This window comes from Balaenoptera physalus (genome assembly GCF_965194825.1).
Source record: "Balaenoptera physalus genome assembly, chromosome: X".
In the NCBI taxonomy this organism is placed as follows: domain Eukaryota; kingdom Metazoa; phylum Chordata; class Mammalia; order Artiodactyla; family Balaenopteridae; genus Balaenoptera; species Balaenoptera physalus.
Window position 1 is genome coordinate 48,092,220 of NC_138903.1, and position 26,335 is coordinate 48,118,554.

General features: G+C 44.1%; 1 protein-coding gene across 6 annotated transcripts in view; it reads right to left on the bottom strand.

The window, feature by feature from the left end:
• Positions 1 to 26,335, bottom strand: part of PFKFB1 (6-phosphofructo-2-kinase/fructose-2,6-biphosphatase 1) — a 68,218-nt gene that overhangs the window by 6,575 nt on the left and 35,308 nt on the right. For 3 of the 6 annotated variants that reach the window (XR_014258453.1, XR_014258454.1, XM_082445186.1), the window contains exons 2-12: positions 24,314 to 24,422; positions 23,404 to 23,470; positions 22,016 to 22,090; positions 21,517 to 21,573; positions 19,486 to 19,607; positions 16,360 to 16,567; positions 13,466 to 13,612; positions 9,896 to 10,000; positions 5,581 to 5,710; positions 2,751 to 2,813; positions 1,625 to 1,689 (exon numbers count right to left, since the gene is read on the bottom strand). Coding sequence is in view for 4 of the 6 variants with exons in the window: in XM_082445186.1 (XP_082301312.1) it covers positions 1,625 to 1,689; positions 2,751 to 2,813; positions 5,581 to 5,710; positions 9,896 to 10,000; positions 13,466 to 13,612; positions 16,360 to 16,567; positions 19,486 to 19,607; positions 21,517 to 21,573; positions 22,016 to 22,090; positions 23,404 to 23,470; positions 24,314 to 24,422 (1,148 nt within the window). In the remaining 2 variants the exon portion in view is untranslated. Of the gene's footprint in view, positions 1 to 950; positions 1,275 to 1,624; positions 1,690 to 2,750; positions 2,814 to 5,580; positions 5,711 to 9,895; positions 10,001 to 13,465; positions 13,613 to 16,359; positions 16,568 to 19,485; positions 19,608 to 21,516; positions 21,574 to 22,015; positions 22,091 to 23,403; positions 23,471 to 24,313; positions 24,423 to 26,335 lie in introns of those variants that run through there. The other 3 variants (XM_082445184.1, XM_082445185.1, XM_082445187.1) reach the window with 3 other exon arrangements.

Genomic DNA, 26,335 nt, shown 5'->3' on the forward strand with positions numbered 1-26,335 from the left:
AGGTGGGATGGATAGAATACCAGAGAATAGAGGGTGACCTTGACTTTGAACAGGATTTAAGGGTGGCTCTAGAAGGAGATAAATGTAGATTTGCTTCAAGCAGTGATCCCAATAAAAAAGGCGATATGGATTATCCAAGGTTTGGGTCTTGCTGGCGGTTGTGATGGAAGGACAAACAAAGGCAGGGGGTGTATGAGTCTGTCTCTTCACAACTGGGTTGCTGCTATCTGCCCACAGTAGCTGCATGGAGATTGACTGAAGAGATAGAATGTAGGATCCAAGCTGGCCAGGTATGGAAGAACAGTGAAGAGGAAGAGGACTGGTGGATTGGGAGATAATGGAGGAATCAAAGAACTATACTCTTGATGCAGTACAAGAACAAATATTGTTCATTCAAGATATACTACATACATGCCTGCTGTGTGGGAGGCATGCTGCTAGGGATCCTGTGGATGACACAGAGAGTTGTGAGGACTGGGGGGCCAGTGGTCAGATAGTGGGATGCTTGTATTTAAGAAGTCAGACTGGAGAGAAGTCTAGATGATGCCAACCAAGGAGTGAGTGGCTGAAGGGAAGATGATCACTGAAGTTGAGGGGGCAGGGCACTAGGAGACCAGGGTATTGTCTGAATCATTTATATGGACAGTGAAATCACTCAGGATGGGAACAAGAGTTGGAGAAGGAAGGAGAACTGTGGTCTGAGTGCAGATTCTTCTTTGAATGTAGGGATGAAGGTGTCATGTTCCCAGCCATGTTGCCCATGAAGGAACAAGGCCATAAGCACTCACATGGACCTATCTCCACCCTCACATTTGGAGGTACTACTCCAAAGCGCTTCTCTCTAGGAAGTTCTCACCCAGTCCATACCCCGACAGCACCAGAGCCATTTCATAGGGTCAGGATCTTAAGAGGATCTTGTGGGGAAAGCCTCACAATGACCTCCTTTCCCCTTTTGTAGGCAGTAAGAGAAGTCTTTATTGATCAGGGAATAGGAATTAAGAAGGAAAAAGTTTCATCCTGACCTAGATAGCTCCTTGGTTGTAGCTAGAAATCAAGACCTGTTTTGGAGCTGATGAGGGTTTCTTCACTGGAAGCAGGTCTCTTCCAGTGAGGCCAACTCCAGAGTGTTCTCAGTGTAAGAGAAGGGCAACAATAGTAGCTCCTAAACGTGAAAGATAGCGAGGACAGAGGCAGTTTTATGTTTTAGAAAGGGCTCAGTAGTGGGCAGGGACAGTGTCCAGGGCTTCCTCAGGTTCCCGGCTGACGTCCACATTCTGAGAGGAGAGAACCCAGTATTAGCAGGAAGCAGCCAGAGTGTGGAGCCCCCGCCCCTCCCTGCCTCTTGTCCTCACTGCCAGGCTCCCCTCTTTCAGCCAGGCCTGGATCCTGACCCTTTTCTCAGGCAAGCCTGGGGGAACCTCAGCCAGAGGCCTTTTAGGCAGGGTTGCTCTAGCTGTGCGTGTCTATGGTGCCTCGGGTCTGGGCTGCGGTTCCTGCATTTCTGGATGCTGGTTATTCTACCTGTTGGTGGAAACACCCAAGCTCTGTGGGACTGGGGCTGCCTTTCTGCAGGGGAGGGTGCTTTCACCACGTTCCAGCTTAGGCCACAGAGTCCCTCACCTACCTCAGGCTTCTCCCGATGTGTGTTTACAGCCTCCACGTTCAGGTAGATGGACTCCACTTTGCAGCCTCAGAAAAGAACAACCCGTTCATCCATAAGCCACCCGGGTAAGCACAGGTCTTCCCTGAGGTGTCATTCCCTCCTCCACCCGTCACCACCGACACCCCCAGCTCCACGCTGTGTGCAGACTGTGACTGCCCTTTAGGGAGGGGAATTTAGACCACGTGTGTGATGTCAGGGGAAGACACTAGGCCTAAGAGACAGGAACGGGGCATCCCCCCAGCTCTGCCCCTAATAGTCTCAGATTTCTGTGAGCCTCCCTTGCCCAGTTGTCAGTGGGAATGAGAGATGGCAAGAGATGATTTCTGCACCCCTCCCCAGCTCTTGTCTGTGAGACAGAAACCTAATAATAACAATGGAGCTCCATGCATCCTCCCAGCTGTGTTAGGTGCTAAAGTGGTGGAAGAGTCCTGGGGCCTCTGCCTTGCGGCGACCAGTCCCAGGTAAAGTTTATTTCTAGAACTATGCGGTTATGGCAACATCAGAGGTGTGGAAGGTCACAAGGGAGTTCTAGGGAGCCTGAAGAAAGAGGAGGGTGGTATCATTGGGGCCTGGAGCTGGCAGAGGAGGCCCAGTGCCTATGGAAGCCCCCTTAGCTCCATCCCTGTGGATTGAACCCTAATCCAGGCTTCAGTACACCATCTGCCCTGTTAATACCCCAGAAGAGATTTAATTCTTTCCCTTCACTGCTCATGAACATTCCAGAGCTGATTAATGCCTCCAAAGAGAGTCTCAACTGCCCGGGCTGGTCTTTGAACCCTTTCTTCAAATCTGGCCCCAACGTACGCTTATTCATCTGGTCCCTTTTGGGGACCCCCTCTTCTACAGTTTTGTGCTGTATGATTGGCCCTCTGGTAGAGACAGAGAAAGCTGGGGCCAGGTCCCAGATTTAGAGGCCACCTCAGTCCTTCCCCATTCTCATCTTTCTACCACCAGTCCTGCCTCTACCAAGACATCCAACTACCCACCAAGGAAATCTCTCTCAGGACTCTGCTGGGCAAATGCTAGGCACTGCAGGCATGCTCATGGTGTCTATGTGCTTTTCCCCAGATGAAGGTGGGGCACTCACCGTAAGCCACAGGTGTAAGTTTGAGCACTGTGTGCAGAGGGCACCTGAGATACGGCAGCTCATCTAGAAAGGAGGAGAGAGCAGCCCTCAGAGACAGGGTGCTGGGGAAGGCACCACCTCCCCAGGCCTCCAGGCTTGCAGCACTCTCCCCTTCCACCCCCTTTCCCATGGTTGTCTTCACCTGGGCCCTACTCCCCCACACTCTGCAGAGACAGTGCTGAGAGCAGGGTGGGGAGGGAGGAAGAGAGCAGAGAGGCGGCCTCAGGAGCAGGGAGGAAAGAGGGCCCTGGGGATCACAGACAGACCCTGGGTCCCCCAGAAGCTGAGGATGGTCACCTCGGAGGTGGCCGACCTCCTCACCCACAGGGCAAACATAAGACCAAGGCAGGCCTCCCTCCCGGCCCCAACCTCAGCCCTTCCACGGGCTCCCCCACCACAAAGGCCCACAACAGGTCTCAGCAAGTGTTTTCTGAGGCCCTACTATGCGCCGGGGCCTTGGCTGAGGTGTGCGTGCACCTTGGCAACTCCCACAGCTTTCTCCCCAGCCCAGGCCTGTGCCCTTTGACTCCTGGGACACTTGTCAATGGACAAGCATTCACCAATTCACTTGTTTCCAGTTACTGAGGATTATGTATAAAGTCGTTCTGAATATTCGCATGCCACTACTCGTATGGCCTTGATGACATTCACCAGACAGCCCTGATGGGAGGTGATGATCAGGACCATTCCATGGATGAGGACACTGAGGCTCTGAGAGGGAGGACACTTGCCCCACGTCCCACAGCCAGGAAGTGGCAGTGCTGGGACTCGAGCCCAGGATGTTTTGAGGCCAAATGTGTGCTCTGCCCACTGCAGTCTGCTGCCACTGCCTTCGAGGGGCTCACAGTGTTGTGGGGTGACACCCCCACCTCACTCCTCTCTGCAGACACCCACCCTCCTGACCACTCAGGCAACCTATACAGCTCCCCATCTCCCTTCATTGAGCCAGAACCCCACCCCTCACGGCCTCCCTGCCCCTGAGGTTCACCCTAGGCTTTTAAGGCCTGCCACTGCCCACTCAGCCTCCTGACACATAAGATTTGGCAATTTCCTGGGCAACCAGTCTGCTCCTCCTCCTTGCTTTTGTCACCATCATCTTCAGGTGCTGGGCCCAGTGCTTTTGGTGCACTATCTCATTCCACCCTCACTGATACTCTGCGGGAGTTACTGTTCCTCACTGCACACATGACAAAATAGACTCAGAGAAGGGAAGCGACTTGCCTGAGGTCTCTGACCCAACTCTGCCACTGCCTGGACATGTGACCTCAGCCTTGTCTTTTCTCTTTCTGGTCCCCGAAGTTCCTATCTTTCATAGCACAGGATTGGACCCAGCTCTGAGGTCTTATGGGTCTGAGTTCTCAGTCACACCATCTCTCTGGGTCTCAGTTTCCTCACCTGAGTGATAGGGGAAAGAGCATGTGCCCAGCCCTGCCTGGCCCAGCTCTTAGGACAGCTGTGAGAAGCTGGCATGACCTGTGCATGAAAGTGGGTAGTAAGTGGGTAAAGCAGTGTGCAAACGAGAGATGCATGCGTTTCCCATGCACCTCACATGTGTCTGAAGTGAGGGGCCTCTGGAATGCACCTGAGATTGGTACCTCTCCCTGCCCCCACTGAGCCCTGTGATCTTGGGCAATTCCTCCATCCCTCAGAGCTTCCATTTCCTCTTCTGCACAGTTGGGGTTACAGGGCTGGCCTCACAGTCTCAAAAATAGTACTGAGCAGTAGAGATGTGGACAGTATCAGAAATCTAGCAGCACCACCCCAACCCCTGTCATCTTTTTTCCATTGAAGAGATTGAGGACCAAGCAGAGGAAATTACTTGTTCAATGTCAAGTTTTCAAGTCCCAAGTGTTCCAATTCTAGATGACTCCATATTACAAGTGCCCTTTGTTTGGAAGCTAGCATCATAGAGAAGATCCAAGTCTGCAGGATATTGTACACTTCAAATATGACTTTGCATTGTCCTCACACTCCCTCCCTCCAGTATCCTGGAGATGTCAATGCTTCAGCATCCATGTCAGAAATGGACTCTCCCACCTGAAGGTGACACAACAGTCCCTTGCCAGGCCAGCTGCCTTAGTTTGCATTTCAGTATTTGTAGTCAGTGTAGATACTCGGTAAATTAAAATACCTAGATGTTTTTCTCCCACCTGAAGGTGACACAACAGTCCCTTGCCAGGCCAGCTGCCTTAGTTTGCATTTCAGTATTTGTAGTCAGTGTAGATACTCGGTAAATTAAAATACCTAGATGTTTTTTATAAAAAGAAATTATCATTTAAAAATTGTAAATGAAAACATCAATATCTTGGGGAAATCATCCCTATAGCAAAGACAGAAACCTATAATCAAAATCAAGCGGCCACAAGAGGTCCCATTCCACCTGAGAACAGCATGCCGCAGACAAATACTGGCTCAGCTTTTTCAGGTTGAGGCAGACTGTTAAGGTTGTCTTTGAAAATGTTATCTCAGAATAACACTGATATTAATAATAGCAGCTAACACATATGGCCCATACTTTGTGTCATGAACTGTTCTAAGCTATTTATGTTACATATGTTCATTTATTTAAACTTCATCATTATTCTCCCCATTTTACAGATAAGGAAACTGAGAACAGAGAGGTTAAAGTAATTTGCCAAAGGTATTATGTGACAGAGCAAGAACTTGAACACATGCACCCTCGTTCTAGATCCTGTGCTCTTAACTATTAAGATATAAACCACCAATTTCTGGTGTTAGGGTCTCAACTCACATGCAGGTCCCGTGCCAGGAACAGAGAGAACAGTGGTACCTGAGCTCTTGTCCAGGAAGTAGGCCAGGAGGCACCGCATGACAGCCTGGTGGCAGATCACCAATACATTTTCCTGCCGTTCTAGCTCCATTATAACTGGCTCCAGACGCTGGACCAGATCCTCATAGGACTAAAAGGGAGAGAAACACTTGGGTAAGAAGAGGAGATGAGGCACATTTGCCCAGAGGAGAAGAACTCTACACTAGGAATCAGGAAAACTTGGTTGTGGTGCCAGTTCAGTTGTTGGTCCAGCAGTATGACCTTAGGCAACTCACTTCCTTCTCAGAGCCTTAGTTTCTCATCTATTAAATGGGGCAACCAATATAGTGGAGTAAATAACAATAACAATAATAAAATTTCCACTGAAATTCCCTAGAAAATCTGGATAAAATAAATGTCTGCACTGCTGATCTTTCAAGAAAATGAAGGAAACATTATGAATATATGGTTCCAAAATGAAGAAAAACTGGAAAAAAGAGTGATAAATGGATATAGAAGCCACAACTCCCATGAGGGCATTTGCCAATCACAGTATCCAAGAGCTTTGAGCTTTTAAAACATGAGACAAGGCCTTAGGTGTATACGAAGTGGGGATTTGGGACTGAGATTCTCACAAAAATCTGAGACCTTCAAAGGACTACATCCTCAGCAAAAGTATAAACTAAAAAATATATCCACAGGCAAAGGGAAACAGTAAGAAAATATATCTGTCTCTGCCTGACTCTTGGTGGAAAAAATTAGGAAAAGCCTCCTGTAAGAATGTATAACCACAAGCCTATCCTCAGGTAGATTTGTGGTTCAGAATTATACTACCTCTGTGTTTTAGAAAATGCTAAGCTGAGAGTTTAATAAAAAGTGATTTCAAGTCATTAGCTGCCAAGAGTGTCTGGAAGAAGCAAATGGAAATTCTCTCTGGATTCTCTCAACTCAGACTGAATGAGATTCCCACGGATAAATTTTCATCAAACTGAAGCTCACATAACATGCAAGGAAAATAAGCTATCATGAGTAAAAATAAGCAGAAACAACAAGAACCCTAACAACTTAAGATAAAGGATCCACAATATAAAACGAATATGCTTGAGATTTTGAAAGAAATAAAGGATTGAATCAAAAATGTAAGGAAGAAATAAGTTGCTATTGAATATATGATCTAGATTTGAAAAAGAACTAAGTAGAATTTCTATAAATGAAAGGTATAGTCATTAAAATGGAAAACTCAATGCATAGAGTAAACAGCAGATTAGATACAATTTAAGAAATACTGTTCTGGAAGATAGAGCTGAAGAAATTACTCAGAATGTAGCAAAGAGATTGAAAATAAGAAGAAGTTAGGAGACATAAAGGATAGAGACAGGACTAGCACACATCTAATTGCATTTCAAGGAGATAATAGAGAAAATATGAGCGAGGAATAGTTAAAGATATAATGTCTGGGAATTTTCTAGAATCGATGAAGAATCCTAGTCCTCAGATTCAGGAAGTCCAATTAACCCTAAGCAAGATAAATGAAAAGAAATTAATATTTAGACATATCAGAGTGGAACTTAAAAGCAATAGAGACCCAAAGACCCTAAAAGCAGCCAGAGAGAAAAGAAATGACAATTAGACTTGCAGGAGACTTCTTAACCATGTTAGAAGCCAGAAGACAGTGGGGATAATTTCTCCAAAGTGCCGAGAGAAAACTGTCATCCTAGAGTTTTATACCTTGCCAAAATACCATCTAGGATTAAGGACCATCCCTCCCAAAGACATTTTTAGACAAAAAGAAAGGTGAGTCTACTACCAACAGATCCTCCTAAAGAAACTTCTAAAGGAAGATAGACATTGAACCCAGAAGGAAAACTTGAGCTGTAAGGAGAAAGAATGATCAAGGGAATTGGTAAATATGTGATTAAATCTAAATAAACACTGACTGTATACAATATTATTTTTTAGCTAATAAGAATTATATTTTAATTGGATAAGTGATTTTACCCCTTTTCCACTATATAAAATCCATCTAGAAGAGTATGGAGGTTCCTTAAAAACTAAAAATAGAACAGTCATATGATCCAGCAATCCCACTCGTAGGCATATATCCAGAGAAAACCATAATTCTAAAAGATATATGCACCTAATGTTCACTGCAACACTATTTATAATAGCCAAGACATGGAAGCAAGCTAAATGTCCATCAACAGATGAATGGATAAAGAAGATGTGGTATACATATATGATGAACTATTACTCAGCCATAAAAAAGAATGAAATAATGTCATTTGCAGCAACATGGATGCTTCACTTCACTTACCATATTAAGTGAAGTAAGTCAGAGAAAGACAAATATCATATGATATCACACATATGTGGAATCTCATTTTTAATAAATGATACAAATGAACTTATTTACAAAACAGAAACAGACCTACAGATATCAAAAACAAACTTATGGTTACCAAAGGGGAAAATTGGGGGGGGGGAGAATAAATCAGGAGCTTGGGATTAACAGACACACACTACTATATATAAGATAGATAACCAACAAGGACCAACTGTATAACACAGGGAACTCTACTCAATATTATGTGATAACCTTTATGAGAAAAGAATCTGAAAAAGAATGAATATATGTATATGTATAACTGAATCACTTTGCTGTATACCTGAAAGTAATACAACATTGTAAATCAACTATAATCCAACAAAATTTTTAAAAAAGAAAAAAAATCCATCTATGTGGGTACAAAGTTTATTACTCGTTTGGAAGTAGCTCTATTTTGTCTAACATTTATAATAATTCTACTCTGGTAATATTGATTTAACTTAAAAAATATAATATGTTGATATTATAGGAACAAATAGTGATATATTCTGATAGATTGTTGTAAATTGAAGTGCTTCAGTAAGCATTAATTCAGTCAACATCTACTTAGTAAGTTGTGCTTACAATAATAAATTTATTAATAACAGTAATAATTCATTTGGGGGATAAGACACAAGTTTGAAGTAAAATACAAAACAACAATTAACATGTAAGTTAAGAGAGGGAGTGACCAGAGTTGTAACATTTTTATATCGTTTTAGGGGGTGGGTGGAGATATTGATTTTTAGATTTTGTCAATCACACATATTAAAATGTTAAGAGTAACTCTAAAAGAATGGAAAGAGATTGTGTAAGTCAAATATAGATGTAAAAACTCTATCAATTCTAAAGAAGGGAGGAAAAGAGAAAAGATAAACTAAGCCTAGAGAGCTCAAAATAAGAGAATAGAAAGAAGTTCAAATAAATCAGTAATTACAATAAAAGTAAGTGTACCAAATTTACCATTCAAAAGACATACGTTTTCAGTTTTTATTAAAACCAATAAAAGCCAACTATACACTGTCTATAAGAAACAAAACAAAAATACACAGAGAAGTTGAAAGTAAATGACTAAAGATGAACTAGGCAAATACTGACCAGAAGAAATCTTATATAGCTATATAAATATCATATAAAATACACTTTTAGGCAAAAAGCATTATTAGTGGGAAAGAGGCTTGCTCACTATGTAATAATAAAATATACAATTCACTAAGGAGATATAATTGCTTTAAATTTGTATGCCTCTAACAACATAGCTTCAAAATATATAAAGGAAAATGAGGGCAAAGTCAGACTGACTTCATAATGTCATTTTTGAGGATGAAAATACAAATGTGAAAGTGCTTTGTAACACAGGATATCTATTGTTTCTTCTTCTCTGATATCCTGCTTTCTGATCATTGTTCCCTGGGATCTGTATCAGAAATGGAGTATGACTAATAAATATTCTAACATGTGGAACTGGCTAAATGGAGACTGGGTTGAAAACAACGAGGATTTACCTCACATGGGAATAGGGAATTGATAGTCTGGTTCATGTGGTGGTAAAGAAGTTGGATAAACCGTTAGCCATTGTCCCTTGGGACTCCAACCCACAGTCCAGAGAGGCTGGAGCTTTAGGCAACTTGGCAATAAAATGTCAGGAAATTAGAGTATATTGAACTATTTCAAATACCTTTAGTGTAAGGATATCAAAGACAAAGTCTAGGACAAAGTGAACCCTCCTGAAAGAAGACAGGAAAATAATCAGGCAAATGTGTAGCTTTTAAAAAAAGAGGAATCTGTTGCCTATAGCTAAGAATGAGACAGCCAAGGGCCAGATAATCATGTGCCTTGTGGGATGGAAGATGCTGAAAAATTTGCTTTATCCTGTTTTTAAAGCTGTCTGGGAAAATATGGAATCCTGGTAGTTGGAATAGAGATACTGGGGAGGAGTCCTAAGAGTCTGGCCACCCCTCCAAACCTTACCTCTCCCTTGGGATAGCGGTAGCGATATTTATCTTGGTCTCGTAGTGCAAATTCTTCAGGGTAGTGTTCTTGGATTTCTTCGTAGGTCATCTCCTCACAGACACCCTGAGAAAAATTATTTGGGAACAAAAGTATTCACAAGTTGAAATCCCCACAGCCTTTACCATAGTTCTGAAGCCAATGATTGTGGAACGTTAGCACACAAGCACCTGGGTTTCTGTGAACACAGCTCTAGGTCTGCGTCTGTTGTCAATGTATGTGTGTATGTATGCACAAGGTGTGTAGCTGTGTGGATGTGAGAATGAGTGCATGTGTATAGGTGTGTTCAGGCTGAGTGTATGGTGGGTATCTGTGGTGTTTCTCTATGGTTGTCCCAATAGGTTTATAGGTGTACATTGTATATATGAGTGTGTATTTTTATAAATTTGTGGGGATTTGTGACTGTGTTTATCTGTGTGTGTGCAGCATGCTTATGGTGTGTAGTTGTGGTATGTTTAAGGTCCTATGCTGTTGGTTGTGTATTTGTCTCAGCATATGTATAGTGTATTGGTGTGAGTGTGTGTGTATACAGACTGTCTGATCATCTAAGAATGTGCCTGCATGGGTGTCTCTGTGGTCTGTCTCTCCATGTGGGTCTCAGTGTATCTGTGGTATGTGTATCTGTGAGTGTGTATGTCCCTGATTATATGTGTGAGTATCTGTGTACCTATGTCTGAGGTCTGCGTGAATCTGTGGTAATATGATTGAGGTTATGTGTCTGTACTGTTTATATGTCCCCGGTATGCCTCTATGTGTCTATGTGATGTAGATATATGCAAAGACTACATGTGTGTCTACGGTGAGTGTGATATGTATCTCTAGGTGTGTCTCTCTGTAAGTGTGTATGTGTGTGCATGAGTGGTGCAAATATGATTGGTAGATGCATCTGAGAGGGAACCTGTGTTTGACTACTGGGTCCATGTGTCTGTAAAGTGCAGGTCTGTGAGTGTAAACATACCTATGGTGGATGTCTGTGACTGTGTAGGCAGGCGCACGTATGTGCACACATCCACAGCAGTGCTTTCTTGTGTTATAGCATTTCCCATTCCTCCTGCCCACACCTCTGCTCCAGGACCTCTGGCAAATAAAGAAACAGGTGTCCACAGACTTCTCAGAAGGCAAGAATTAGTAAATTCCTAACAGTTTCAGAGTGGTCCTTGGGGAGATACACTCTCCACACCCAAAGAAGCAATCAAGGGCTCAGAGAATGAGTTCCCACTGAGAAATCCACAGAAGTGAGGTGGCTGCTGGTAGAGGTGGGAAGTGATGTTGGGTTTGTAAGATTTCCTTTTGGTTGTGTAGATTCCAAGTAGACCTTCCTGTAGGGGAGCAATGTGCTTTTGAGCTGTCAACCAAGCTTCCCTTAGGGTTTAGGTTCACCCCTGCCCCAACCTACAAGAAGACAGGCAGTGTCAAACCTGCAACTGACACTGTCCATAGGAGAAAGTACACCCTGTATATACACAAGGTCCTTCCAGATTGGCTTTGACTTTCTATTCTGAGGCATGCTGGGAGCCTGTTGCCTGTGGAAGTGGCCACTGACTCTTTATTGACTTAAGGAAAATTGCTTAACTTCTCTGAATTTTATTTTCCTCATCTGCAAAATAAGGATAATTATAACTACCTCACAACAGTAGTTTGAATATTAGAGATAATATATGTAAAAGAGACTAGTACAGAATGTACAAGGCACATTTTGAAAACTCAATCAATGGAATATATTATTATATTAATTAATATTATTTTGATTATATAGCAATTTAAATAGATTAATTTAATCTAATATTATTAGATTAATATATCTAATTATTAATATATTACTGAATGGAAAAGCAACCAGAAAATTAGACATCATTCTAAATTCTTCCTTCTTCCTTACCCATCCCCTCATAGCTAATTTCTGAGATTCTACCTGTTAAATTTCTCTCAGATCTATTCCTTTTTCTTCCCTCTCCATCTCCACTGCTATGACCTTAGTAGTTCTATACACACACACACACACAGAATTCCCTCTTTGCTTATGCTGCTTTCTCTGCGTGACATACTATCCCTGATCCTCTCTATCTGGCTCACTGTTACTCACCCCTTAGGTTTTAGCTAGGCATCACTTCCTCTAGGTAGATCATGGCTGGGTCAGATGCCTTGCCCCAACATCTGTGTGCCCACATTCTAACTCATCAGAGCCTGTATCACACACGCTATTTTGCATTCCTCTGTCTACCCTGTTTTTTTCTGAAAACCCAGTGAAGACAGGAACAAATCTCTGTCTCCAGCACTACTCCAGAGCCTGAAATGGAGTAGGTATCCAATAAATGTTTACACCACATGTGGGCCAGAAACAAACAATAACTGAACAATTATGATGAACTGTTGCTTGCATGTATTTTATAACAAATATATGTGATATGTATAACAATGCTGTATATCCCTTTTCTAAATATGTGTGTCTCTGTACATCTACAGTTAAGCATATATGTATTATGTATACACAAACATACTTCTCTGTATTTATCTAGCAGGCAATCAGATTAACCTACCTACACACAAGTTATCTACATCTGTGGTGAAGCTTTTACTTTAGTGTCTAACCTGAGATCAGTGTACCTATAGTGCAGGTGAGACAATGGAGAGGAAACACCTTCTCAAAAAGCTCATGGAAAAACCTGACTCTAAAGAGAGACTGCCATGTCACGAGGGTCAGGTGAAATATTTACCAAATTTTTCTTCTTCATTTCATCTCCAATATACATATTGGCCATCACACCCTCACCTCTTGCCTAGACTAATGCAGCCATCTCCATACTTGTATGCATTCTCATTCTGGCCTTCTTCTCACCTAGTCTCCACACATGACCAGAGTGGTCGTTTTTTTTAAGAAAATGTGAATCACATTCAGGCCACTCTTCCTTGACTTAGACCACATCAATGGCTTCCCATTTTTAGGGCAGCATCCAAATCCCTCAACATGGACTATAAAGCCCTATAAGCTGTCTTCCTTTCCAACCTCATCTCCCTTCTCTCCAGACCTCACACTCATTGTCCCAGACTCTCTGCTATTTTTCCTCAGTTCCCTAAACATGTCATGCTCTCTTCTCACCTCTGGGCTTTCACATGAACTGTTCCCTATTTCTCGAATTAAAATTATTCCCTCACCCCAGCCCATTTTGCCTGCTTCTTGTCTCATCTCCAGCTTCCTCTAGGAAGCTTTCCTTCTAAATCTTCCACCACTGTCTTGTCAAGAGTACCCTCACCTTCTGAGACTCTATAGTCCCTTGTACTTCCCCTCTCACAAACTTTTGTCACATGCAATGCAATGTCTTATTCACAGTCTGCCTTTGGGCTCCATGAGAGTAAATACCTTGTCTGTTCTGGCCTTCACTGGATCCCCAAGACACAGAACAGTGTTTAGCGTAAAAAATGTTTGTTGAATTAATTAGGTTCCCCATATGAGCCAGAGTAGAGGCAATCCAGGGGATAAGCCTAGAGTCAAGCCTCACCACCCACCAGGAAATCCATCCCCCTCCATCTCACCGCATCAATCTCATTCAGGGCCTTCCACTGCTCATAGGGAACACCCAGGGCTTCAGCTGTCTGGATAGTCCTCTTCATGTGGCTGGTCCACACCTTCAGGGAGCTGATGCCCTGGGACTGAATGAAGTTGGCCAGGGCATAGGCATACTGGGGAGTAAGGGTGCAAAGGAGGAGAGCAGGGGAGAAAGAGAGATGAAAGAAGACAGGGTAACCATGAGAAGAATTTCAGATCTGCCACAAATAATGGAGTGATGATGAACAAGCAAAAGTAGAGTTTAAATATTCCCAATTTATAAAAAGTCATACTCTTGTCCATGTGACTAAGGACCAAGGGAATAGAGAAGAATATGTGTATTTATGTGTGTATATGTGCATATGTGTGTGTGTGTGTGCTCACAGAACCCCCTACTTGATTGTTCATTCATTCAAACAACCCACCTCTAACATTTGTGGAGCCTGGGACAAAAGTACAAATGGAAGCACTCCACTCATAGTCTACTTCCCTCCTTTTCCCATTTCTGCTCCATCCTGCACTCCTAGGTGCCTTGAGTACACGTTTATGGATAATCCAGTCACAGGAACAAGTTCTGTCCATACCATATCTCCACCAATCTCCATGACACACAAACAGTAACCCCTTGGCCACCCCTTTGCCTAGGGGTGAACACTTCTGTGACGTGGCCTTTTCTCAGGTGAACAGACTCTGGGATGTGCCCGTGTAAGTAATGGAAGCAGACTCTGGGCAGGAAATTCTAGTGTTCTGGGTACTCTGAGTGTGGTCTGGAAGTGTATGGGGGTGGGATGTGGGGTACATTTCTCTTTGACCCTGTGAATTCTCATTGTTTGAGCAGGGGACCTGGTACCCAGGTTCTAAGGGCATTCAAACATTTACTGAGTGTGTGTGGCCATGTGCTGGGTACTGGGCTGTCCTGTTATTAAGACATGGCCAGTCCAGTGAGGGAAACAGTGACAGCACCAAAAGGAACCACTTTTAGGTTTGTGGGAGCCCAGATGAGCAAGTGGTTCGCTTTTCTTCTGCATATAGGCATGTTATTCATCACAGATGGTGTGTGAGGAACATCTGCACAAATGTACAGATACAGGCACACATTTTTATGTACAAATATAGGCATTGTGTACACACATTCTAATTATGGATTATGAGTCAGCAGTCAGTGTTCTCTGGTGGAAGGAGTGCTGACTGGGAGACAGGCAATGGGGGTTATGCCTGTGTGGCCTGGGACATGTCCCTGGCCGTCTCTGGCCTCATATCTCCTGCCTATAAAATGCAAACAGCATTAGCTCACTCAGCCTGGTCTCTGTGAGTGTCACGTTGGATAGTGGACGGGGAGAACCCAGAGCGCTCCCTGGCACATAGTAAGTGAGAGCTACTGTGATTGGTGGTGGGTGACAGTTGATGGGAAAGTGCTTTGTAAACAATGCATGGTGCACTGTGCCCTTTATCATGAAGGTTGGGGCCAGGCGTGTGCATGTACATGCGCACACTTGTGTTCAAGGAGGCATGTTGGGTGGAGATGGCCATGTGTCCAAACTGGGTGCTAAATTGTGCAGGCAAAGCCACGGACAGCCCTAACCAAGAGACCCCTGGCTGTAGGTGGTGCCACGGGCTAGGTTGGCTCCTCCAGTGGTCTCTGACTCTGCGAGAGAGGCGAGAGTCAGAGGTCAGAGTCTACCTCGAGGGGAGGCTACCAGTCTGAAGGTAAGAAAAAATGATCCAGGAGGACCAGGCCTTCCAGTGCGATGCCTTGCCTGTGACACTGCCAGCTCTGCAGTGGGGGAGGCTGAGGAGCAAGCATGAAGGCCTGGTTTTCAGTCCTGGCTCTGTCCTTTACTGGTTGTGTGACCAGGGGCCACTCTCTGTTCCTGTGTGGGCCTCAGCCTCCTCATCCATAAATCAGTGACGGTAATGGCCACCCCACAGAGCTGTTGTGAAGATTAAATGAGGCCACACATGTGGAAGCAGATGGTGCCATGAATGTGCAGAGGTGTCCAATAAAAGAGGACACTCCCTCCCTCCTGCACCTTATTTTCCCACTTGTTCCACCCCAAGCCATCCTCCCAGCAAGAACAATAACTGTGTTAACAAGCCCAGGGACAGGGCCAAACATGGGAAAATGTGTCTCTTTAATTGGCCAGCACCCATAATGTGCAGCTCACTATTCTCAGCTACAAAGAAGAGACTCCCACCGTGAGGGTCAGAGATGGGCCAGAACTGGGTGGGGATGGAGCCCAGGTGACCTGCCTAGGAGAGCAGGAAAGGACAGGGGGAGGGCTTCCTGGACCAGCTCATGGAGCAGGAGATGGGTCCTGGAAGGGGTGGAGGAGGGAGGGCAGAAAAGAAGCGGTAACTGGTGGGGGACAAGTGCTGACCCTGTGATGACCTGTAGTGGGGGATTGGGGGAGTAGCATCAGCCCTGAGTAATGGAGGAGAAGACGGATTCAAAGGTGGGGCACTTTAAGGCAGCTATCTGTGCAAATGATGGTCACCAGCTGACAGAGGGGACAGAGGAGGACAGCCTCGGTGGGGAATCTGCACAAGCAAAAGCACAGAGTTGTGAGAAAGATGAGGGGACCAGTCAAGCAAGAGAGAGGGTGCTTATTGTAATGGGGCTGGAGGAGCAGCCAGATCTGGGAAGGCCTGGAGCACCAGGACCAAGCCATCGGACTTGCAGATGCTGTTGGCACTTGGGAGCTATTCAATGGGTCAAAACTGAGTGGCTGATGGGGTGGAAGAGCAAGAGTGACCAGAACCTGCCTTTATCCTGCCACTGAGTACCCCCATCCTCAGGACCCAGGCAGCAGCCACCCCACCAACCCGCAGCCCACCTGGACCAGCTCAGCCAACACCTCTGAGTGCATGGGGCCATCCCTACCTGCTTGCCCCGAGCTGAGAGGCCAGAGTCACCTCCGATGCGGCCTCTGAGGTTGAGTTCACTCTCACCGTGCCGGCATAGGTAGATGGAGCGGGGTGTGACGTGGATGTTCATGAGATAGTAGACTGTGCGGCTCTGGATGTGGTCCTGCACTCGGTTCACCATGTAGCGTGTGCCCACGTCGAAGATCTTGATGTAGGACAGGTGGCTGGGCCAGCCCAAGCAGGAGCAAGGGCAGCTCAGGGGCTGATGGTGGAGAGGCTGATCCCAAGAGAAAGCCCCAACCACACACCCTGCCTTCAAGCCTCCTCCATAACCCAGCTCTCACCTACCTTTCCTCTAACAAGGTGCTATGCCTTGCCCTGTTCTGGGTACCTGTTCTAGAGACTTGGTTCATGGCCACTCTGAGGAGCTCACTGCCTGCTACCATCTCCTTTTGTCTCCTTTCCTCAATCTCAGTTTGAGCCAGACTGTCTTTTTACTTTCACTCCTCACACTTCAGTCATCTAGGGTTCCCTCTTTTGTGGTTCACACTGCTGACATACTCAGAGAGAAACAGTAATCCTTTGTGTCCCTGACTGTCTCCAACATCTCACAGGCCACTTGCATTTGCTGACCATTTTGTGTGTGTGTGTGCATCTGGCAGGGGTGGGGGCTTCAAAGTGCATAAATCCTCATAACCATCCTAGGAAGCAGAGATTATTATCTCTGATAGGTGAGGAAACTGAAACACAGAGAGAGGAATTGATTTGCCTAATGTCAAACTCCAACCATCTCATCTATGACTCTCAGAACCTAAGTAGGAAATATCTGATGTAGCCTTGTTGTCTTGTTCCTGGCACTAGGTCCTGAGTGGCTCTAGGAGAACTTCCAAATTCCGTAGCTTAGTCTGACATTCTAGGTGCCTTCACACACTAGTCCTGCTTTGCCTCACCTCAGTGTTCCATGTCCATGCTCATAACTTCTCTGATTCATTCTAGCCTTAATATTTTTGCTTAAATATTCTCTGTACTCCTCTACTTTTATTCAGATTTAACTAGGCCATTACAAGGTACTGTTCTCTTTCCTTGAAAAGATGTTATTTGCCTGATTTCCAAAGTTGAGCTCCTATGCATCCATCCTTCAAGAACCAGTACATTCACTCTCTTTAGACAGTTTTCTTTGAGCCCAGGATTATGTGAAGTCATTTAAATGTACTTCACATCAAAAGTATTATAGTAGCTAATGCTTACCCCCATCATGTGTAATTTAAAATAAAAATTATAAGCTATATTATAATATGAAGAAGTTCTACTGAGTTCTGGTTATATTTTTTTCTGTTTTGACTACCTTGATGCTGTTTTTGAAATACAAACTATTAAAAGCTTTCAAGAATATTTTTTCTTATTTTTGGTGGACTCTACCTTGCTGGTGCCCTAAACGCATGTCTAGTCTACCTGCTGGGTAAACATGCTCTTCCAGACCTTTTCCTCCAAGTTGGACTGGGTCCCCTCTTCTGTGTTCCCCCACCCCACTTGCTTTACCATCCCCACAATTCTGGTCAACTGCATACTCATTGTCTTCCTCAACCAAGTGGGCATTCTATCAGAACAGAGATAGATAGCCCTTCCCTCTTTGGGTTCCTAGGGCACAGCTTAGGGGGGGGCCTTGATGCATGGATTGTAAATGTCTGTTGATGGAAAAACGATTAGATAAAACCAACTTTCAGAATCAGTTGTCTTCAGACCCAAACTGATTCATCAAACACCGAGTACCTGCAGCAGTCTAGGCCAAAGGCTAGGGGCTTTCTCAATGTTGTTCTTTCATTTTAGCTCCCCTCCTTCAAACTTCTTCCACCATATGCTACTATTCATACAGTGTCTTTGTGGAAATTTGAAAAAGTTTCCCCCACTCCAGTACATGTGTCTTGGTGAGAAAAGTAAGTGTACCCATGACCTGGCACAGTGAACAATATTCACAATTGTACACAAGGTCCTGCCCCTTGCCCTGAGTGTCTAAGCCTCATGTGACACTTTTTATGATATAGGGATGTGGGAGGAGGATAACCATGATGGAAGTTTGAAGACAAGAATTTGAGTATATATTCTGCTACTCACTCATTGTGTGGCCTCAGGTAAGCCCTTGCCCTGCCCTGGGTCTGTTTCCCCATCTAAGAAGTGAGGCAGTAACAATGCTCACCTCTGGAGACTTTGGTTGGACAAAGTTGGAATGATGCTCTTTAAACGTCTTAGGGTGGTGATGACTGTTAGCAGCCTCCTTATACTTGTTACTTGGAGCCCAAAGGGTCTGAGTGACCAGGGTCTCTTCTCATCACAATCCATTTTGAAAGAAAGTGAGGTTCTGGGTATACCCTACGTCTAAAACTCACATCTTCCCTGTACTGCCAGCTAACACCTCTCCAATCTTTAGTTGGTATTATGAATGAAAGTTTCATATTTTTCATGTATCTTCCCATATGTCAAAGCACTATGGAAGCTACCTGAGGATAGAACCTACCTCTCTTTCCCTTATTTACACCCCCGATGTACACCATAGCCCAAAGAATCCAAATACTTATTGATTGAAGGTGCATGCATGTTGTGAAAACAGACATGATTAAGAGACAGAATATGTGGTTAGAATCCTAGCTCTACCCTCTGACTTGTGGTGGAAGCTTGAGCAAGCGGTTTCAGCTCTCTAAGATGCAATTTCCTCTTCTTGAAAATTTATGATCATAAGACCTATTTCAGCCTCCTTAACAGGGATGCCGAGGGGATTCAATGAAACAAAAAAGGTGAACATGTTTGGAAACTGAAATGTCATCCATGTGTGAAGAATACTTTTGAAAACATAATAGCAACAACCACAGGAGAGAGGCATTTCCCCCCCTGAGATCAGGGTCCTAATATGTCCATATTGTTCAGGAAAACACTACTTCAAGCCTCTTATGAACACCTTACACATCAAGGAATCACCATCTCATGGATAATTAGAGCTGGGAGGGCCCTTGAAGACAAATCAAGTACAGTTTCCTGATGTTACAAATAAAGTTGAGGCCCAGAGAAGGAAGGAATTCCTCCAGGTCCTACAAGACATCAAAACCGGGCTAAGGATCCTGACCTTTACTTTGGGGTTCTGGGTTCTTACCTGTCTAGTTCATCATCCAAGGGTTGGTAGTTGACCTCATAGCACTCGATTCTCTTTAGAAAGTCTTCCAGAACCTTTTCATGGTCACAGTCTATGTAATCAGGGCTGCCAAGTTTCACTTGCTGGAAGAAGGGAGAAAGACAAAAGAACCACGGGAGACAGAGACTCTGACAGTGCCCTTGGGAAGAGCCCTTAGAGATCACTGAGTACAACATTCCTCATCATAAAGATGAGGAAGTTGAGACTTGGAGAAAGGGTCTTGCCCAAGTTTACAAAATCAGTCATTTGAAGAGAATCTGAACTGTGTTAACTCCTCATTCCTTATCCGTGTGTGCTCAAACAAGGTCTGTTACATTATATTCAGTTCACACACTGTTTAAGAGAAACATTTATAAGTGGCCTGCAAATTGTGGTGTGAGAAATGGTTGAAGAAGAGGAACAGGGGATCTTGGCCGGGGGTCATAATGGCTTACATGTGTTGAGTGTTTACTGGGATAACATGGCATATATTGGCTTTAGATTTCTGAGGGGCTGGCAACTCCTAATCCCTTAATATATCTACCTTCTCCACCCACATTCCCCATCTCAGTGAATGTCACTATCATCTACTCAAGTCACCTGAGCCTAAAATGAATCTGGGAGTCATCCTAGATGTGTCTCTTTCTATCATCCCCTACCTCTTAGAAGGTACCAAATCTTCCCCACTGTATCTTCTAAATATCTCTCCAACTGGCCTCCATTATCTCTTTCCTGGATGCTCACTCTAGCTTTGTGACTGGTTACTGTCTATAGTCTAGTTACTTTCCCATACTAGCAGCCAGAAGGATATTTCTAACATGCACATCTGAATACGGAATTCCTCTGCTTGAAACCCTTCACCATTTCCTCACATCTTTTAGGACAAAGTATGAAATATTTTAGCAGGTGACTCATGGCTTGTTATGATTAGGCCCCAAATGATTTCTTCATCCTCCTCTCCCTTTGCTCCTCTAGACCTCCACACACTTTGCTTTAGACAACCTAAGCTATTTCTAGTTCCCCATAGATGCCATACTTAGTATATGCTATTCCCCTATTTTCCATTCTTTACTTGCCAAATTCCTATGCATTCTTCAAGATGCAGGTCAGCTATTACCTTCATTGAGAAGCCTTCCCATGCAAGGTTAGGTCCTCAACACTGTGCGGCCACAGCCTCCTTTGTTTCTTCATCTCAGCACTGATCTCACAGAATTATGTCTATAAAATTGTCAGTCTCCCTCACTAGATTGTGAGCTCAAGGGCCAGGCTCTTCTCTATCTATTTCTGTCTCTAGTACCCAGAATGTTTCAGCCCAGGTGTATGTATTCAATTTATGTTTAATCAACAAATGGATGGATAGGTGGATGGATGAAAAGGAAAGAGAGGACTTGGACATATTCTATGCCTCAAGAGGCAAAATTAGGACCAATGAGTGGAAATTACAGGGAGGCAGATTTCAGCTTGATTGGACTGCACTTAATGAAGGGAATGAGCTTCCACACTGGAGGTACAAAGAGAAAATCTGCACAATTAGCTAAGATTTCAAGTTTCTGATGAAGTGTTGAAGGATGTGACCTTTAAGGTCTCCTCTGTCCCTAAGATACAGTAATTTAATGAAATAGGGAACAATAAAATGTAGTGAGTGATCTAAATCTAGACCACATGCCTAGAAACTGTAGAAAAGAGCAGTGATAGCTCTGATATCAATTGTGGGACAGGAAAAAGAGCTTTCAAGGCAGACATCCAGGCTTGAGGTCCAGTCCCAGTTCCACCTCTTCCTGGCTGTATGAACCCTTGACAACTTACTTCTCCTCTTGGAACCTTAGTTTCCTCTCCAATACTTAAAGGAATTTCACAGAATCATTGTATGCCAGGGTGGTCAGGGAATACTTCCTATAGTAAGTGGGAGGAGAAGCTCAGGGAAGAATACCTCCTTTAACTGCACAGAGGTATTTCTAGGTATGATCCAAATCTGAGACAAAATAAGAAGGAAAGGTGACTGGTGCTCCTTACCCTGATGTTTTCTGCAATGACGTCAGGGTCATTACAAATGGACTCGATGAAAAAGACCTATAAAAGAAACAGAAGAAAGATTTCCAGCAAGGAATTATGTTTGGTAGGAGTCAAACATAGCTTGACCCCTTCTCAATGGCTCTGAGTCATCTTTAGAGGTATCTCTGACAACATAATTTTATACAGTGGTGCTTTCAGGATTCTGAGTTTTATGAGGCAGATTGGCCCTGAATTGTAGTGGTTCTCTCTCCTCCTTCCTCATACCCACCCCCACAGTATCAGCTTGTCAGCAATTATCTTCCATTGCCTAATGTGGCACCTCTTCTTTCCTGTTCTGTTCTGTTTTGCTGCTTCTAACTGTGATCTGGAAAGCCCTACAACTAAATTAAAATGCTGACCCTATGATCGCTGATTTGACATCTCTGCATCCCCTGGTTTGCCTTTCTTTGGTGTTTGTTAAATGAGTAGGCTCTAGGTAAGAGTTGGAGAGTTACTCTACCTTGTAACCATGTTCTTTAGCAAACTGCAGAATCAGTGACCGTCGTTCTCTGGTAGTGTTGGTGGCATCAAAAACCTAGAGGCATACGATGAGATTGGTTTGCTCTGAATCTGGCTCTGATGGAATGCCTACTCTTTGACCATCCCTGTGCTAAGTGGAGGGCTTCCAGAAGGGGATAAAACTTGAACAGGGTTTTGAAGGATTTGGAAATGGCTTATATCAATTTCTCAAGCACTCATTGAGCCCTCACTGCCTGCCCAGAAATGTAGCAGACTCTGTAGACATAATAAAGCAAGAGGAAAATGGTGGGGTTTTATTAGGGTTATTTTACAGGTAAAGTAGCTGAGGCTTAGAGGAAGGGTTTGCCTTAACCAACGTCACAGAGAGAAAAACTGTCACAAACTCTGACAAAGCAGAGCTGGAACTGATTCTCTCAACTCCTAGGTGAAGCTTCCTCCTTCCCTATCACTTTGGAGCTCTTTGAAGCCCTTTTAGAATTTGCAAATCCCAAAGGTCTATGAGATTAAATTGATTAAATGTTTAGCTAAATCTCTAGAACTTAAAAGTGTTTGTATTGCAGTCAAATTCTAGTGTAGTCCTGCTGAATTCTTGGGGATGGAGTGGTAGTGTATACTGGTTAAGAGTGTAGATTCTGGGGACTTCCCTGGTGGTCCAGTGGTAAAGAATCAGCCTTCCAATGCAGGGGATGAAGATTCGATCCCTGGTCAGGGAACTAAGATCCCACATGCCGCGGGGCAACTAAGCCCATGTGTCACAACTACTGAGCTCGCGTGCCTCAACTAGAGAGACTGCGTGTCACAAACTACAGAGCCCACACTCTCTGGAACCCGCGTGCCACAACTACAGAGCCCATGCACCCTGGAGCCTGTGTGCCACAACTAGAGAAGAGAAAACCCGCATGCCACAATGAGAGAGAAGCCTGTGCACCGCAGTGAATAGCTCATGCACCGCAATGAAAGATTCCGCGTACTGCAACAAAAGATCCTGCATGCCTCAACGAAGATCTCATGTGCTGCAACTAAGACCTGACACAGCCAATAAACAAACAAACAAACAAAAAAACAAATAAATAATTTTTTTTAAAAAAAGAAAGAAAAAAGGAGTGTAGATTCTGGAGCTATACAACCTGTATTCCAGTTCTGGCCTGCCGCCTTGGTAAAATATTTAATTATTTAATCTCTCTGCACGACATTCTTCTGGGCTATAAAACGGAGTATAATAACAATACCTATCTCGTGGGGGAGGGTGGAATTAAATAAATATGTGCACAGTGCTTAGAACAATGTTTAGAACATAGTAAGTGCTCAATATATATTAGCTCTTCTCCATCCCAGCAGAAACCTAAGAGAAAATGCAAATTTCTTTACCGCAACATGACCTTCCTCACAGCTGAGATAGTTATGGACATCTTTCAGGGCTGCTAGGGCACATTGCCTGAAAAAGATGAAGAAAGGAACAGAAACAACCATTATACCCAAGATGGGTTCCTCTCTATTTTTCTGCATTATCTTTTGCACTATCTCTCAGATGTCCTACATTAAATTATTCATCTGTTGAATATCTACAAAGGGTGTCCTATATTCTAGGTACTATGACAAGCACAGAGAGGTCACACAGTTGAAAATGGCTCTGTGTAGACATCTTAGGTGCAGGTATAAAGTAACATACCCAGGAAAAGTTGACTAATGACAGAGCCATAATATTAAGGGCTCCAAACCTTGAACTAATAGCGCTCAAGCTGAATTGGTTCTTGAACCCAAGAAGAGCCTGAATATATGGTCTGTGAAGGAGAAGGCATTCCTGGCATATGTAACAGGGCAAGCACAGGTAAGAATGTGGAAATGTATTTATGCTTTTGGCAAAAATCTGTTTAGTGATTACTCTTTGCTGAATTCTATTAAGAGGATATGGATCAAAAAATGAGACCCAGGCTCTGTTCTGGAAGTGCTCAGAGTCTTGTAGAGGAGAGACAACTTGAGGTTGAATGGATGAGACTGGAGTGGGCCAAGCTACTGAGACTCTTATTTTAAATTCTAGGCTAAGTTTCCACTCTCTCTTGTCAGAAGTAGGAAACTGTTAAACGTTCTTAAGCAGGGGATGGATATGACCAGAAATAAGCTTCGGTTAAGAGAGTAGAAGGGCTGTCCTAACCACCCTTTGAGAGTCTAGATGAACTCTTTGTTAACCCAAGTTGCTCTGTCCTACTCCCCCATCATTTGAACAAAGGTCTCCCTCAGCCAGGGGGCAGCACAGGTCTTTAAAATATTAGGTACTCACTTCCTGATAAGTAGGGCCTCCATGTTGTCTGGGAGAAAGAATTCGTAGTTCTTGTAGCTCACTGCCTCTCGTCGATACTGGCCTAAATTAAACACTGAAAGCAGGAGCCCTGGTGAAGAGGTTGGGAAGATCCCAGTGGCAAAATAATGTCCTTTCTGGGAGGTAGCTCAGAGGTAAAAGAAGGTATAGTTTGTAGCTATATAATATGTTTACAAAGCTTCATATTATGGCTACCAGCTCATTTACTCCTTACAACAACCCTGAAAAGTAGGAATCATCATTCCCATTTATAAATGAGGAAATCAAGGGAGTAACTCTCATAGTTAATAAGTGGAGAGCTGGGATTCAAACCCAGGACTGTTTGCTTCCAAAGCTGGTGATCTTTCCACTATTCAATTTTATCATAAACTCCAAAACTTTTAATGCCCATAGTATTAATATACATAATTACTGTGTTCTGTACATTACTGCATTGGAAAGATAAAAAAATTGGGACCCAGGGAGTAAAATCAGTCATCAAGGGGCAAACATTGAGTCAGATGGGGACATAACTAGACTGGGCCTCCTGAAACCTAGTCCAATGTTATTACATTTTCTGTATCAAGACAGAGAATCTAGATTTATTGCCTTCTTTAGGCCACACTTTCTCATTTGTAATGGTGAAAAATCAGAGAGGAAGGAAGGAAAGGGGGAAAGAGGGGATAATAGGCAAAGAGGTAATGTAATATTTTCTTCACTCATCCAATAAATAGTTTCTCATGTCTATTCTGTGAATCAGGACATGAGTTCTGGGGTGTCAGAGATGAACCAGATCTGCATGATGGGGCCCCAAGGAGCTCACAATCTAGCATGTAGGAAAGAGAGTAAACAGTAAGCCAGTAAACAGAGAGCTCTCACCCCGTTTGTTAAGTGCTCTGACAGAGCCATGCAAAAGAGCAAGGAGGAAGGAAAGACTAACTAAGCTTGGGGTGATCTAAGATGGTTTCTTGGGAAAAGCAGCATTTGTACCAGTCTTTACAGGAAGGCAGGCCTTTTATTAGCAGGCATGGGGTGTGGGAGAGGGGAACAAAGACATTCCAGGTAGAGGAAGAGTTTGAACAAAGGTATGGCATTGGCAGGAGGCAGAACATGAGTCATCCACTGTGACTGAGGCCTGTGAGGCTGTCCGGGGCTGACTGTGGAGGGCCTTGAATGATAGGCTAAGGAGCTTGGATTTAAACCTGCAGGCCAAGGGAACCCTTGGTGGCTATAGATATGGTCAGCTTTGCATTTGAAACATGGCTCTGAGGGCCTCTGTGCAAGTGGAGCAGGTGGGAAGCAGGTGCATTAGAGCAGAGACCCATCTGCCACTGTCCCATGTGCCCCTATGCTCAGCAGAGGCTGCTCAGAGCCTGCAGTCCTACAAGAACTACTCCTTCTTCCCTTCTCTTCTGCCAATGTTCTACTCCTCCCACAGGACACACCCAGCTCAAATACACCCTATCTGGAAGCTTTCACTGCCTTCTAGAAGGTGATTTCCTCTGTGAGGCCCCTCAGTACCCTGCTCTGGGATTCTTCAGTGACATGTTGTATTCTCATGCATCCCAGCCAGATGGAGAAATCTTCAAGGACACGTTGTGAATCTCATCCAGTTTTGCATCTCCAGTGCATACATAGTATGGGTTTTGGCACATGGAAAACCACTGGGGAACTCTTCACCAGTGAATTAGAGAAAGAGAAAGTACATGAAGAGAAAGAAGAAATGGGAGAAGGGGAGGAGAATACTTGGAGAGAGGGAAGGAAGGGGGCAGAGAGATAAGGTGTTGGTATGGTCAAGGGAAATAAGAGGAAGAGCGTGGAGGAGAGTACAGGGCCAATGTGGGTTCTTTCTTCTTCCCATCAGTAGCACCAAGTATCAGACCTGCCACAGTGAGTGTCAGGCTTTGGAATCAACCAGATGTGGGTTCATATTCTGGTTCCATCACTTAGTGACCATGTGCCTTTAGACAAGACACGTCACCTCTTGGGCATTAATTTCATCAA